General features: G+C 40.2%; 1 protein-coding gene, 1 non-coding gene and 1 pseudogene across 2 annotated transcripts in view; 1 reads left to right on the top strand and 2 right to left on the bottom strand.

Annotated features, from left to right (window-relative positions):
• TANGO6 (transport and golgi organization 6 homolog) overlaps nucleotides 1-15738 on the bottom strand; it is a 186763-nt gene that overhangs the window by 147149 nt on the left and 23876 nt on the right. The window contains exons 6-7 of the mRNA XM_032424246.1: nucleotides 15070-15232; nucleotides 10058-10140 (exon numbers count right to left, since the gene is read on the bottom strand). Coding sequence (XP_032280137.1) covers nucleotides 10058-10140; nucleotides 15070-15232 — 246 coding nt within the window. The remainder of the gene's footprint in view (nucleotides 1-10057; nucleotides 10141-15069; nucleotides 15233-15738) is intronic.
• On the top strand, nucleotides 12458-14049 carry LOC116644450 (annotated as a pseudogene).
• LOC116644785 lies at nucleotides 12505-12610 on the bottom strand. The gene has a single exon (XR_004301821.1). It is a non-coding gene; the product is annotated as a U6 spliceosomal RNA (small nuclear RNA).

The following is a 15738-nucleotide window of genomic DNA, read 5'->3' as shown; positions in this document are numbered from 1 at the left end:
GCAGGAGATACATGGAAACCCTCTGCTTGATTTTTCTGTGCACATAAAACTGCTCTAAAAAACAAAGTCTATTCAAAAACCAGAAAAAGAAATTATTTCTATATTGCCTTCCAGCTCTAAGATTCTATTATTCCAATTTACTCTACAAAAACAATTAAAAATTCAAAAAGAGGAGTTGATTGGCCAGCTGAGAGAGTAACTTTAATTAGAAATTTGTTAAGATTAAATGGAGAAAAGAAGACTTGGATAATTAAAGTCAGGATTCCCTGAATCTGGAAACAGAGAGATAAAATGGAAATGAGAATGAAGAATATAAACTAATTAGGTACCTTCTAGCCTTTCCTACCCTAAAATTTCTTCTGCCTTTAGGGAGTCTCAGGAAGTAGTGTGAGGAATACTAAAAAGGAAACATCCCCCACATACTCCCAGTCCCACATGGTATCAGATTCTGGCTGGTTCTCTTAAGAGCAAGAAAATGTCCAAATTGTAAAGAATTTTACAATTCTCTTATCCTGCCCTACCCAGAACAAATCTCTATGCAGCCTAGGTCTCCCTCTACCTCTGTAGGCAAAAAACAAACAAAAAAACCATTTATCCCTCTCGTACCAGAGAGGACAAAAAAAAAATTAAGTATTCTAGGAACAGAGCCCCAGACATTCAGAGTCAGAAGGAGACAGAATAGGAAGCCATTGGACTAAAAGTTATTTGAGCTGCAAATCCCCTTCTCAGCTTCGATAATTTTACCAGATGTAAGGTACACACATAGAAATGATGAGAATTATTTATGCAGAAGTATAAGTGGCCATGCCAAATTTTCAGTTCAAATCAATGAGCATCTATGTGTACACCTGTATTGTTGAGAACTTTCTACCTGGCCCACCAGAACCACACTGCTGCATTCCGTGCTGTACGTAAAGGATGCAAGCGTAAAAAGACCTCTTGGATCGCCTAGGGGGCTCCGTCGGTTAAGCATCTGCCTTCGGTTCAGATCATGATCCCAGGGTGCTGGGATCAAGTCCCACGTCAGGCTCCTTGCTCAGCAGGGAGCCTGCTTCTCCCTCTCCCTCTGCAACTCCCCCTGCTTGTGCTGTTGTGCTCTCTCTCCCTCTCTGTCAAATAAAGAAATAAAACCTTAAAAAAAAAAAAAGACCTTCTCTTAAAATTGCTCCTGCCACATTTTCATTCAGCAAGCTGAGGGTTTATTTCTTTAAATACCAAAATGTATTTATATTTTACCTCTTTCAGAAGAAATCTTTTTAAAATGGATTATATGCAATCCTTGCCTTCTTAAACAAAGTATACTGAACATACCAGTCCCAACATAGTTTGTTTTTAAAATTATTATGCCCTTTCGGGGTACTTCTGTCCCTTCTTGCTCTTCTCTGCTGGCAGCCTCCTGTCAGTGAGCCTTAGGTAGTTTAACTCACTTTTTTTTTTTTTTTGGTAAAGCTATTTATTTATTTATTAAACTTTTTTTTTTTTTTTAAGATTATTTATTTATTTATTTGAGGGGGGGGGTAGGCAGAAGAAGAGGGAGAAGCAGACTCCTGGTTGAGCAGGGAGCCCAACCTGGGGCTTGATTTCAGGACCGTGGGGTCATGACCTGAGCCAAAGGCAGATGCTTAACCAACTGAGCCACCCAGGTGCCCCCTGAGATTTTATTTTTAAGTAATCTCTACGACCCAACATGGGGCTCAAACCCACAACTCCGAGATCAAGGGTTGCATGCTCTTCCAACTGAGCCAGCCGGGCACTCTTAACTAACTTCTAATTTGTTACTTCTAATTCCACTATGGTCTTAATCAGAAAACCAATCTGACCTGGATTGTGTATAAAGTCAACAGGAAAGTGGCTCTGAGGAACTAAGAGGCTCTGCAGGTAGTCATGTGTTGAGACGGCAGCCAGACAGGCGCCACTGCTCCACAGGTAACACACGACACCCAACTAGAAATGTCCAGTGAGGCACCGAGACCAAACAGTCTGAAAACTCCAACATAAGATACCACACTAAGACGAGAGCAGGACTATAAATTAACTTCCCGTTGAGAAAGAGGGTAGAGAAGGATCAAACGTGCGGAGACTGAGGGGCACCTGGGTGGCTCAGTCGTTAAGCGTCTGCCTTCAGCTCAGGTCATGATCCTGGGGTCCTGGGATCGAGCCCCGCGTCGGGCTCCCTGCTCCGCGGGAAGCCTGCTTCTCCCTCTCCCACTCCCCCTGCTTGTGTTCCCTCTCTTGCTGTCTCTCTCTGTCAAATAAATAAATAAAAATATTAAAAAAAAAAAAGTGTGCAGACTGAGGAGACTGATAAGGAAGATTTCTTTGGGGGAGAGCTGTTGGTGAGGGTGAATCCCATCCTCCAACCCACCAATGAGAAAAAAGACAACCCAATTTAAAAATGGGCAAAGGATCTTTTTTTTTTTTTTGACAGAGAGAGAGATAGTGAGAGCAGGAACACAAGCAGGGGGAGTGGGAGAGGGAGAAGCAGGCTTCTGGCGGAGCAGGGAGCCCGATGCGGGGCTGGATCCCAGGACCCTGGGATCACGACCTGAGCTGAAGGCAGACGCCCAATGACTGAGCCACCCAGACGCCCCAGGCAAAGGATCTTAATAGAAATTTCTCCAAGGAAGACATGCAAATGGCCAGTAAGCACACAAGAGGCTGTTTAACATCATTAGCCATTAGGGAAATGTGAGTCAAAACCACAATAAGATACTACTTCACGCCCACCAGCAAGGCTATAATAATGGGGTGGGGGCAAGGAAAGAGGGAGGAGGTGGAGGAGGAGGGAGACAAGCAGTCTGGTAGTGGTAATGTTGGGCAGAGAGGATAAACTGGAATTTTCATACTCTGCTGGTGGGAATGTAAAATGGTGCTGCCACTGTGGAAAACAGTCTGACAGCACCTCGCAAAAGTTGAACATAGCGCTACCATATGATCCAGCAAGTTCACTCCCAGCTATATACCCAAGAGAAACAAAAACGTATGTCCACACAAAAACCTGTACATAAAGGTCTATAGCAGCATTGTTCATTCACCAGAGCCAAAATGTAGAAACAACACAAATTTCCATCAACTGACAAATGTGGTATATCCGTATAATAGAATACTACTTGGCATTAAAAGGAATGAAGTACTGCTTCATGTAACAACATGATGAATCTTAAAAAAAAAAAATCCTGCTGGTAAAAAGTCAACTACAAAAGACCACATGTTACATGAGTCCATTTATATGAAATATCAAGAACAGGCAAATCTATAGAGACAGAAGTAGATTTATTTTTTTAAAGATTTTTTTGTTTTATTTAATTATTTGACAGAGAGAGAGACACACACACAGCAGGGGGAGCGGCAGGCAGAGGGAAAGGGAGAAGGAAGCTACCCAAGGAGCAGGGAGCCCGATGCGGGGCTCGATCCCAGGACCCTGGGATCATGACCTGAGCTGAAGGCAGTTGCTTAACCAACTGAGCCACCCAGGTGCCCCAGAAAGTAGATTTTAGTGGTTGCCTACAGCTAGGGGCAAAGTTGAGAGAATGGAGAGTGACAGCTAATGGGTATGGGGTCCTTTTAGGGGGAAAATAATATTCTAAGATCAGATTTGTGGCGATGGTTGTACAACTCTGTGAATATAACTAAAAGCATTGAGTTGAACACTTTAAAGGCATGAATTGTGTGGTGTATGAATTATATCCCAATAAATCTGTTAAAAATAAAAGAGAGAATGGGGCGCCTGGGTGGCTCAGTTGTTTAAGCGACTGCCTTCGGCTCGGGTCGTGATCCTGGAGTCCTGGGATCGAGCCCCACATTGGGCTCCCTGCTCAGCAGGGAGTCTGCTTCTCCCTCTGGCTCTCCCCCCTCTCATGCTCTCTCTGTATCATTATCTCTCTCAATAAATAAATTAAAAAACTAAATAAATAAATAAAAGAGAGAAAAAACCAGAGCTGGAAATGTTCCCAAATGCTTCTCTAAAATTAAACACCCTCTTGTACCCTCCCGCTACCCAGTGAGTTGCTGGATCAATTCAACTATCCCAGATGTTTTCCTTATTTCCTGCTTTTGAGCTGTGCTCTGTAATTTAGTATTAGCAGAAAGTTAATAAAGACAACACATCCTTTGTTGCTAAACTTTACACAGTGTTTACCATTTTCCTCCAACATACACATTTCCTCTGTTTTCCCACTGCAGCTGAGCTGCCAAAACCTTGCAGGGAGAATAATTACCCTTCTGCACCCCTTCCTGGTTTTATAACAGTACCAATCTTTTGTGCATAATCAAGTGTTTACAGCAAACTAATGTTTTGCTTGCCTCTCTAGGAGGTTTTAAATTCACCAAACTGTTCACCAAATTAGGAGGGTTTTTTTCCTCCCCCCTTTTTTTGGGCAAGAATAGGAACAATGGCAGGATTCACTATTTCTGGATCTCCATTTTTTAGAGGCTAATTCCCTTGCCAGAAAGAAGTTGTTTTGCTTTCTTTTTCCTTGAAAAGCAATTTTTTTGATTTCCCAGAAATACTATGAGGGGTTTTTACAAAGTTTAGTAACAATTAGTTCAACCCTTAACACTACTTTCAAGTCTTTCTGACATTCCACACCCAACCATTTAACGATTTTTCATCCTGATATTCCTTAGATTACGGTATGTGACTGAAGATAATCTTTCTGAAAGTTAGCTGGGCCTTGTTCTCTAACTCAGAACATTTGCTTTCTAGACTGCTCTATATAATTTCTTCTTTCTATAATCTAAAATGTCCTTGCCTATGCATATGTAGAACAGGATATAAAAACTTTCTTTTCATAAGTCTCTAAATAAGGCATTTAAAAAAAAAACAAAAACAGGGGCACCTGGGTGGCTCAGTCATTAAGCGTCTGCCTTCGGCTCAGGTCATGATCCCAGTGTCCTGGGATCGAGCCCCATATTGGGCTCCCTGCTCGGCGGGAAGCCTGCTTCTCCCTCTCACACAATACCCCCTGCTTGTGTTCCCTCTCTCGCTGTGTCTCTGTCAAATAAATAAATCTTTAAAAATAAATAAATAAATAAATAAAATAAAAACAGCATTATATTCACTAAGTCACCGTGTCATGTTTTATCTATAAGCTATTTAATTCTATATTTGTATGCCAGGTCAACCCTCTAAAGGGTATTCTCTCTCTTTTCTTTAATAGCAAAATTAAATGAAAGGGTAGTAAACATCTTACTTTAGTAAAAAGCTGAGTGTTTAGAGAATGAGTTTTGAATTTTTCAGCATGCATTTTATATCTACAAATTATTAATATCATACATAAAGTTTAAAACAAAACAAAACAAAAGCATCTGTCTTCTTACCTGAAAGAACATAACTTAAGATTTACTCTATACCCTCATACACTGCTAGAGGGAATGTAAAATGGTATGGCCACTTTGGCAGTTCTTCAAATGGTTAAACACAGACTTACTATAAGATCTAGCAATTCTACTCAGGTTAAACACAGAGTTACCATAAGATCTAGCAACATACCCAAGAGAAATGAAAACATATGTTACACAAAGACTCCTACACAAATGTCCATAGCAGCATTAATCATAATAGCCAAAATGTAGAAACAACCCAAACATACATCAGAGGATGCATGAATCACAAAAATACAGTCTGTACCTACAACAGGATACTATTCAGCAATAAAAAGGAATGACGTCTTGGGGCACCTGGATGGCTCTGTCAGTGGAGCATGCAACTCTTGATCTAAGGGTTGTAAGTTCAAGCCCCATGTTGGGTGTAGAGATTACTTAAAAATAAAAATTTTTGGGGGGCGCCTGGGTGGCTCAGTCGTTAAGCATCTGCCTTCGGCTCAGGTCGTGATCCCGGGGTCCTGGGATCGAGCCCCGCATCGGGCTCCCTGCTCGGTGGGAAGCCTGCTTCTCCCTCTCCCACTCCCCCTGCTTGTGTTCCCTCTCTCGCTGTGTCTCTCTCTGTCAAATAAATAAACAAAATCTTTAAAAAAAATTTAAAAATAAATAAATAATTTTTTTTTAAATCTTAAAAAAAAAAAAGAGGGGTGCACAGGTGGCTCAGTCGGTTAAGCATCTGCCTTTGGCTCAGGTCATGATCCCAGTGTCCTGGGATCGAACCCTGCATCAGGCTCCCTGCTCCTCAGAGAGCCTGCTTTTCCCTCTCCCTCTGCCTGCCACTCTGCCTACTTGTGTTCTCTCTCTGTCAAATAAATAAATAAAATCTTAAAGAAAAAAAAAAGAATGAAGTCCTGCTTCATACTACAATATAAACCTGAAAAACATCATGCTAAGCAAAAGAAGCCAATCACAAAAGACTACATATTGTATAATTCCATGTACCTGGAATGTCCAGAATAGGCAAATCTAGAGAAAGAGAAAGTCGATTAGTGGCTGCCTGGGGCTGGAGGGGTGAGGGGTAGGGAGAGTGGAGGGAAGTGTGGTGGAGGGCTTAGGGAGTAGTGTGAGGTTTCTTTTTGGGTAATGAAGTATCCTAAAATCAGTTGTGATGATGGCTGCACAAACCTGTGAATATAATAAAAAGCCACTGATTTGCATACTTTATTTTTCATTTTTTTAAAGATTTATTTATTTATTGAGAGAGACAGAGAGAGAGAGAGTGCAGGGTGGGGAGGAGGGGGCAGGGGTAGAGGGAGAGGGTAGAGAATCTCAAGCAGGCTCCCCACTGAGCACAGAGCCTGATGCAGGACTCAATCTCACGACCCTGAGGATCCTGATGAGACAGAATCAAGAGTCAGAATGAACCAACTGAGCCACACAGGTGCCCTGATTTGCACACTTCAAATGCGTGAACTGTAAAGTATGCGAATTATATCTTATAAAGCTGTTTTATTTTTATTTTTTTATTTAACTTTTAGTTAGTTAACATACAGTGCAATATTGGTTTCTGGAGTAGAATTCAGTGCTTCATCACTTAGATACAACACCCAGAACTCATCACAAGTACCCTCTTTAATACCCATCAGCCACCTAACCCATCTCCTACCTACCTCCTTCCATCAACCCTCAGTTTGTTCTCCACACTCTGTAACTCTTATGGTTAGAGACAAACAAACTGAGGGTTGCTGGATGGGAGGGGGGTGGGGGTAACTGGGTGACAGACATTAAGGAGGGCACATGATATAATGAGCACTGGGTATAAGACTGATGAATCGCTGACCTCTACCTCTGAAACCAATAATATATTATATGTTAATTAATGAATTTAAACTAAAAAAAATTATTTTATTTATTTATTTTTTAAAGATTTTATTTATTTATTTGACAAAGACAGAGATAGTGAGAGCAGGAACACAACAGGGGGAGTGGGAGAGGGAGAAGCAGGCTTCCCACCAAGCAGGGAGCCTGATGTGGGGCTCAATCCCAGGATCCCGGGATCATGACCTGAGCCGAGGGCAGACGCTTAATGACTGAGCCACCCAGGCGCCCGGAAAAAAATTTTAAAAAAGAAAGATTTACTCTACAGTCAAATGTCCATCAACTGATGAACAAATAAACAAAATGTTGTATATTCATACAATGGAATATTACTTAGCAATCAAAAGGGACAAAATATTGATATATGAAACAACCTGGATAAACCTCAGAACATTATTATTTTTTTTTTTTTAAAGATTTTTATTTATTTATTTGACAAAGAGAGACACAGTGAGAGAGGGAACACAAGCAGGGGGAGTGGGAGAGAGAGAAGCAGGCTCCCCGCGGAGAAGGGAGCCTGATGCGGGGCTCAATCCCAGGACCCCGGGATCATGACCTGAGCCAAAGGCAGACGCTTAACGACTGAGCCACCCAGGCGCCCCAACCTCAGAACGTTATGCTAAGAGAGGGGCGCCTGGCTGGCTCAGTTGGTAGAGCATGTGATTCTTATCTCAGGGTCATAAGTTCAAGCCCCATTTTGGGCACAGAGATTACTTAAAACAAACAAACAAACAAACACCATTATGCTAAGAGAGAGAAACTAGCCACAAAAGATCACCTGTTGCACGGTTCCCTCCCATGAAACAGCCACAAAAGGCAAATTCACAGAGGTAGAGAGCAGACTAGGGGTTGCCTGGGGCTGAGGGGAGGAACAAGGAGTGACTGTAAATAGGCACAGGGATCTTTTGGGGGTAATGGAAATGTCCTAAAATTATATTTTGGTGACAGTTTAACTCTACAAACTTACTAAAAATCATTGACTTGTATACTTAAAACGTTATCCTATGGTCTGTAAAGTATATCTCCATAAAACTGTTTTATAATAAAAGGTTTATTCTTAAAAAATTCTGAAGAGGCAAACAACCCCATTTTTTAAATGGGCAAAATATATGATTAGGAAATTTACAGAAGGGAAAATTATGAATGAACTAAGAACACAAAAAGATGTTCAACTCACTAGTAATGAGAGAACTGCTAATTAAAACCACAATGCATCTTCAGGTAGGAAGCAAGAGAAATGTGACCGGGGTAGGCAGATAGAAGATTTCAACTGAATTGGTAATGTTTAATTTCTTAAGCTGAGTGGTGGGTTCATGAGTGTTTTACTACTAATTTTTTTTTGTATGTTTAAATTAGTTCATAAAAAGCTAAACATTTACTCTAAAATGTTTAATTTACTGCTACAGAAATGGGAAATGTAGAATTTTAAAATAATGAATAATTCACATGCCATAAAATGCACTCTTAAAATGTACAACTAAGTGGCTTTTTGTATATTCACAAGGTTGTATAACGATCACCACTGTCTAATTCCAGAACATTTTCCTTACGTCAAAAAGAAACCAGCGGGAAGCCTGCTTCTCCCTCTCCCACTCCCCTTGCCAGGGTTCCCTCTCTTGCTGTGTCTATCTCTGTCAAATAAACAAAATCTTTAAAAAAAATTTTTTTTAATTGTTATTTTTAAATGTTTGTCTGTGTTGTGGCATGTGTCCATACTTCATTCTTTTTTATGGCTAAAAAATATTTCATTATATGGATATATCACATTTGCTTATCCATTTATCGGTTGATAGACATCTGGGCTGTTCCATTTTGGCTATTATGAATAATGCTGCAATGAGCATCTGTGCACAGGTTTGTGTCTGAACATGTTTTCATTTCTCTTGGGTATATACCTAAGAGTGGAATTACGGGGTCATACAATAATAACTCCATGTTTAACTTTTTGAGGAACTGCCAAACTATTTTCCAGAGCAGATGTACCTTTTTACATGGAATATAATTTTGAAAGCTGTTTACTAGTGTGGATATTTTTAATAGTAAAATACCAATATGAATTTATTGAAATAAACTTTAAAGAAGAATATTTACCCCAGCTCCATCTGGCCCTCACACAATGGATGTCATTTTTTGTCTAAAAATATATGTTTCATATATATTTATAAGACTGCAATCATAGAGAATATATATTTTTTTCCATTTTCAGTAATATATTTAGGTAGTCATTTCCAAGATTCATTTATTCAGACTTTTTATGATGGTGATTACTATCAAAAGATATAAAGTAGATTCAATACTATACAGTTTTGGAAACCTACAGCATTGCAAAAGTCACTGTTAGTTTCTTCTGAAAGCATATCTGAAAAGATATGCTTTCATCAATGGTATGTGCTACTTAGAGAATCTAAACTGTTTAACATTCAGAGTAAATGATGAAATTGACAGTTTCAAAATGTATCAGTTTTTTTACTAACAGCTTAGTTTCCAGTTTTCAGAGTGAAAAAATATTGATCATTTGGAATTCAAAATTAGTCATTCCAATTCTTTAAATTTTTTTTTTTTTTTTTTTTTTTAAGATTTTATTTATTTGCGAGAGAGAGAATGAGAGACAGAGAGCATGAGAGGGAGGAGGGTCAGAAGGAGAAGCAGACTCCCTGCTGAGCAGGGAGCCCGATGTGGGACTCGATCCCGGGACTCCAGGATCATGACCTGAGCCGAAGGCAGTCGCTTAACCAACTGAGCCACCCAGGCGCCCTTAGTCATTCCAATTCTTGAAGTACCAATTAAAAAGGCAAAACTCTTTTAAAAGACTAAGTATAAATATTAGCTAAAAACATTAGTGACTCAAATTACCAACCTTAAATACATCCTCAATACACGTAGTAAGTTCTTCTTCTGTCACCAAAATGATCCCTGGCACCATGTCACTCTCTGGAATCTCTAAAGAACAAAAAAACAAAATTACCCATACTCATTGCCTCACTGAATAGGGACTCAGGACTTGAGAAAGAAAATTTTATTAGAAAGATAGATAGTTCTATAAGTTCTATAAGTAACAGCTAAAATTAGAGATTTGACACGGTTACTAAGTACAACATCAAATACAGTATTTCATGAAATCTATGATGTCAATAAGATTATAAACATTCATTATTGTTTTATGTGTCACTAAAAAGGAAAAAAACAAGTAACCTATGAAACATTATGACTTAAAATTTTACTTGTAAATTTAATGAATAGAAAAATTGGGGATTCGCGGCACCTGGTGGCTCAGTTCGTTAAGCGACTGCCTTCAGCTCAGGTCATGATCCTGGAGTCCCAGGATCGAGCCCCGCTTCAGGCTCCCTGCTCGGCGGGGAGTCTGCTTCTCCCTCTGACCCTCCCCCCTCTCGTGCTCCTCTCATTCTCTCTCTCTCAAATAAATAAATAAAATCTTAAAAAATTGGGGATTAGATTAAATGAAAATGACAGAGTCAATGGTTATACTGAGGTGACTGATACAAAGGAATTTATAAAACTTTTCTCTACAGATATGATTGAAAATTTCCCTTTAAAAAGTTTTAGGGGCGCCTGGGTGGCTCAGTCGTTAAGCGTCTGCCTTCGGCTCAGGTCATGATCCCGGGGTCCTGGGATCGAGCTCCACATCGGGCTCCCTGCTCAGCGGAAGGCCTGCTTCTCCCTCTCGTGCTCCCTCTCACTATCTCTCTGTCAAATAAATAGATAAAATCTTTGAAAAAAAATAAAAATAAAAATAAAAAAATAAAACCAGTCAGACTATTATATAGTCCTTTTTTGTTATCCATAGATTGTTGATGCAAAACATATAGCTGGTGTTACAAATATAACCTAACGCATTAAGAAATGCCTGGCAAACAGATGTCCAATAAATATTTGTAAAATGAATGAACAAGGTCTAGGAAAAAAATAATTAATCCACAAATGGACTGAATCTAGGCCTCCCAAGAATAGTGCTCTTAGACCAGGACTCAAACTTGAGCACACATTTGAATTACCCAGAAGGGTCTGTTAAAACAGAGATTATTGGGACAAGAGAATAAATAGATTAGTAGTGAGGTATAGTCTTTTTTTTTTTTTAAAGATTTTATTTATTTATTTGAGAGAGAGAGAATGAGAGAGAGAGCACATGAGAGGGGGGAAGGTCAGAGGGAGGAGCAGACTCCCTGCAGAGCAGGGAGCCCGATGCGGGACTCGATCCCGGGACTCCAGGATCATGACCTGAGCAGAAGGCAGTCGCCCAACCAACTGAGCCACCCAGGCGCCCAGTAGTGAGGTATAGTCTTAGTAAAATTTTTTTAGATATATAAAAATTGCTAGACCCTAATGCTGAAGGCCAACAGAAATAATATTTCAGGGGTGGCCGACTGGCTCAGGTGGTAGAGCATGACTCTTGATCTCGGGGCTGTGAGTTCAAGGCCCAGGTTGGGTGTTGAGATGACTTAAAAATCTTTAAAAAGAAAGGAAATAAGACTTCATTTCTTGAGCCATTTTTTGAAGAACATACTGATTCTAGACTAGATTTCTATGAAATATATAAAGGAATTTTAATTACTTACTCAAATATCATGTTTAATTTGGACCCAACCACAGACACCAAAAAATATATATAAATAAAATAAATACACACAAACACACACACACACACGTATGATGTTTATCATATCTGAATAATCACAAATTTTGCTTCACCAGGCTCAGTTTGGTGAAGTTTTACTATGCACCAGAATTAGACTTTCTTGGGGCACCTGGCTGGCTCAGTGGGTTAAACATCCAACTCTTGACCTCAGCTCAGGTCTTGATCTCAGGGTTGTGAGTTCAAGACCCTGGACTGGGCTCTACACTGGGTGTGGAAACTACTTAAAAAAAAAAAAGAATGAGGCTTTCTCTCTCCCTGGCCACCACCCCACCACCACACGTGCCCAGAAAAATTTATACTACAAATAACTTTTTGAAAAAGTCTACACAGAACTAAATTTGGTTTAACCATAACATCAAACTTCTTCTTCATTTATAACCTTAGGAACTACTACCTAGAAAGGTTTTCCTTTTTTTAAAGGAACAATGCTGAAATAATACTCTGTATCCAAACATTAAATACAGTAAAGTATGGGGAGGAAAAACTCAGCGAAGTATGAAAACATACTAAAGGAGGTGGTAAAATGTCAATTTTCTAAGACATTAAAACAGAATAAAACCCACCAAATATGGGAAAATCTGAGCATCAAAATGAATGACAGGAATGTCTGGTAACCCAATGAATAAAAAAGAATCTCTTAATCTATTTTTTTAAATACGGAACACTATATGAATTTGCATTTCATCTTTGCACAGGGCCATGCTAATTTTCTCTGTATCATTCCAATTTTAGTACATGTGCTGCCGAAGTGAGCACTCTCTGAATCTTTTTGATACTTAAATAATTAGTTTTTTAAAATGAGGTGGGGCACCTGGCTGGCTCAGTCAGTAGAACATGCCACTCTTGACCTTGGGGTCGTGAGCTATAGCCCCATGCTGGCGGGCTAGCTTGTACTTAAAATTTTTTTTAAATCTTAAAAAAAAGGTGGGGGAGGGATGAGGCAAGGAGAAAGAAAAGCTCTGCTTTATAGAAGAATACCAGCCTAGAGTGCCTGGGTGCCTCAGTTGGTTAAGCGACTGCCTTCAGCTCAGGTCTTGATCCTGGAGTCCCAGGATCGAGTCCCACATTGGGCTCCCTGCTCAGCAGGGAGTCTGCTTCTCCCTCTGACCCTCCCCCCTTTCATGCTCTCTCTCTCATTCTCTCTCTCAAATAAATAAATTAAAAAATCTTAAAAAAAAAAAAAAGAATGGCAGCCTAACAAATTAGAAATAAAAGAAATAGAAAGCCACCATTTTACTGGCAAGAATCATTAATGGTTACCAAACCACAGTATGAAAGACTATCAGGAAACAGAATACGTATAGTCTCAGACTATCATCCCATAGATTACTTACTAATTACAATTAAGGTATTTCAATGGAGAAATATGGCTACTAATGAAATGACCAAATTTAACATCATTAACAATGGGATAAACTGATAACATGTGGCCCCTAATCTGATGGAAACTGAGAAAAAATAACCTTCATCCTATGTAGTACTGCTGCTGAAATGTTTAATCTGGATCTAATCATGAGGAAATAATTAGACATACAAATTGCAGAACATTTTATAACCAAGGCTCTTCAAAAATACTGTGAGGACAGATGCCGTCCCTCCTCAGCGTGGCCTGAGCGCCTGGCCGGACCCCAGCCACGGGGTGCTGCTACAGAGAACGAGGATTTGAACCAGGACCGAGAAGCTGCTGCTGGACCCTAGCGGCCTACCTACCAAAGCCCTCGGTGGAGCTGAGCCCAACCACCACAGCCTGCCTTGCGGCTCACACAGATGAGCAGGCCCTGCTCTCCCCCACCCTTGCTGAGACAGCCAGCAACATCACCCAAGTGTCTGCTGCAGCCTCCCAGGGCACGGAGCTGCATGAGTACACGGACCCGGCAAGGCAGGAGAGCACCCACTTGGCTGTGCGGAGCACCAGGCTGAGCCGCCGCCGCCATCGCTCACCTGCCAGCCCCACCATGTGCGGGCCAGTGAGCCCCTCCCCTTCTCCGACTTTCAGCAGGTCTCCAGGACAGCTGCTTAGGCCTCCAGGGCACTTCCTCAGATTGGAGCGGATGTAAGAGGAGCTGGTTGCACAGTCTGGGATCCGTAAAGACAGGGATCCTGGGACAGCTCTTCTCTCTTCACCTGTACTCCACCCTGCCTCTCCCAGCCCCCAGCCTCACTATGGCTCACACAGTACCCTAACCTGCTACTAATCACAGAAAAGAATGTGGAGGAGGAGAAAGGTGAGGCTGGGAGCAAGTAAGGACAGAGCAAGGGAAGGCAGAGCCACTTGGGACTGACCTTCAAAGCCCTCATCAGGGATGGGGGTGGTCAAAAGGTTAGGGCCTAGTAGGTCTTCAATGTCGCTGGGAAGGTGGAGGTACCACTGTGAGGGTGATCCCTAGGGAACCTATGGGGGCCCCTTCCCACCCTTTCTCTTGGCCTCACTCCTGGCCCCCTCTCCCAGCCTTAGTGCTCACATGCATCTCACTAGGGTTTGTGACTGCATCTGGATGAGCTTGAATTCAAATGAATTGAGTTTGTATTTCCAGCACCCTGGGTTTTTAAATGTTTGGGGTTTAGGGGTTTTGTTTTGATTTGTCACCCTTGATAAAGGAAATGTATTCATCTGGAAAAAAAATTTGTCATGGTGAAAAACAAAAGACTAGGGAACTATTCTACCTTAATGCAAACTAAAAAGATGTAACAAGTAAATGAAATGCATGATTCTTGACTGGATTCTAGATTAAAAAAATAGCTACAGAGGAAATTCTTGAGACACTCAGAAATTTGAATCAAGTCTGTATATTATTTTTTTAACTTTATGTATTTTTAAGTAATCTCTATGCTCAACATGGGACTCAAAATCATGACCCCGAGATCAAGAGTTGCATGCTCTTCCGACTGAGCCAGTCAGGCCCCCCGAATCAAGTCTGTATATTAGATGATGTCTGCAACTAACTCTCAAGTGCTTCAGGAAAAAATGTACATGCATAAAAAGAGAAAGATAAAACGAATACGGCCAAAATGGTCAATCCAGGTAAAGTGTATAGGGGTGGTTCAATGTACTCTTCTTGGAACTTTTGTGAGGTGGATTTTTCAAAATAAAAAGTTCGGGACAAAAGAAAACAAAACTAAAGTCACTGAAATACAACAGACTTCAGTCATTTAAATCTGAAACACTGAGGAAGATCCTTGAGAAGGACACCCAACCACCAGACTTCCTTCTTTACCTGCTGTATTTAAACATCGATGGAGAGGAGCTAGAACAGGCTGAAGCAAATACTTTGAAGCCAATTGTGGGTGTTCTCTTGACATCGTTATAAAGGTACTGGTGGCAACTCTTTGAAACTGTCGCGCTGTCAATTTATCTTGAAAGTGAAATAAATCTAGAATCTACAAGAAAAAGTACATGAGGTAAATATAAGACTCTTTGTAAGGAGCATTACATTAACTAGAAAAAGCACTAGTGTCTTTAGACCAAAAAATAAGCTTACTACAATAATAGTGATTCAAGAGATTTTTTTTTTACATTTAATAACCCAGTATCAGAGGGTTTGAGAACCAAGCTATGCTTTTATCAAATAATGCTATCAAATTTATAAAATACATGTTCATCGTAGAAAATTTGCAAAAGAAAGTTTTAAGAAGAAAAATCATCCCAAGTCATTTTTGGTATATTTTTTCCAATCTATTTTGTTTAATTTTTTTCTTTTTAATTGAGACCACACTTAATATTCAGTTTTACATACTGTTGAAATCTGCTCATATTGTTATAAATTCCTCAAAAATATTATATTTAAGATGCATGTAAGAACTTATTATTTCCTAATATCCAGACATTCAGTTTTCTCTCAAAATTTTGCTATGATGGGGGGTGGGAGGATGGGTTAGCCTGGTGA

Source organism: Phoca vitulina, unplaced genomic scaffold (assembly GCF_004348235.1).
Source record: "Phoca vitulina isolate PV1807 unplaced genomic scaffold, GSC_HSeal_1.0 scaffold30, whole genome shotgun sequence".
In the NCBI taxonomy this organism is placed as follows: domain Eukaryota; kingdom Metazoa; phylum Chordata; class Mammalia; order Carnivora; family Phocidae; genus Phoca; species Phoca vitulina.
Note: the sequence above shows the minus strand (reverse complement) of the source record. Positions and strands in the feature narration are given on the sequence as shown.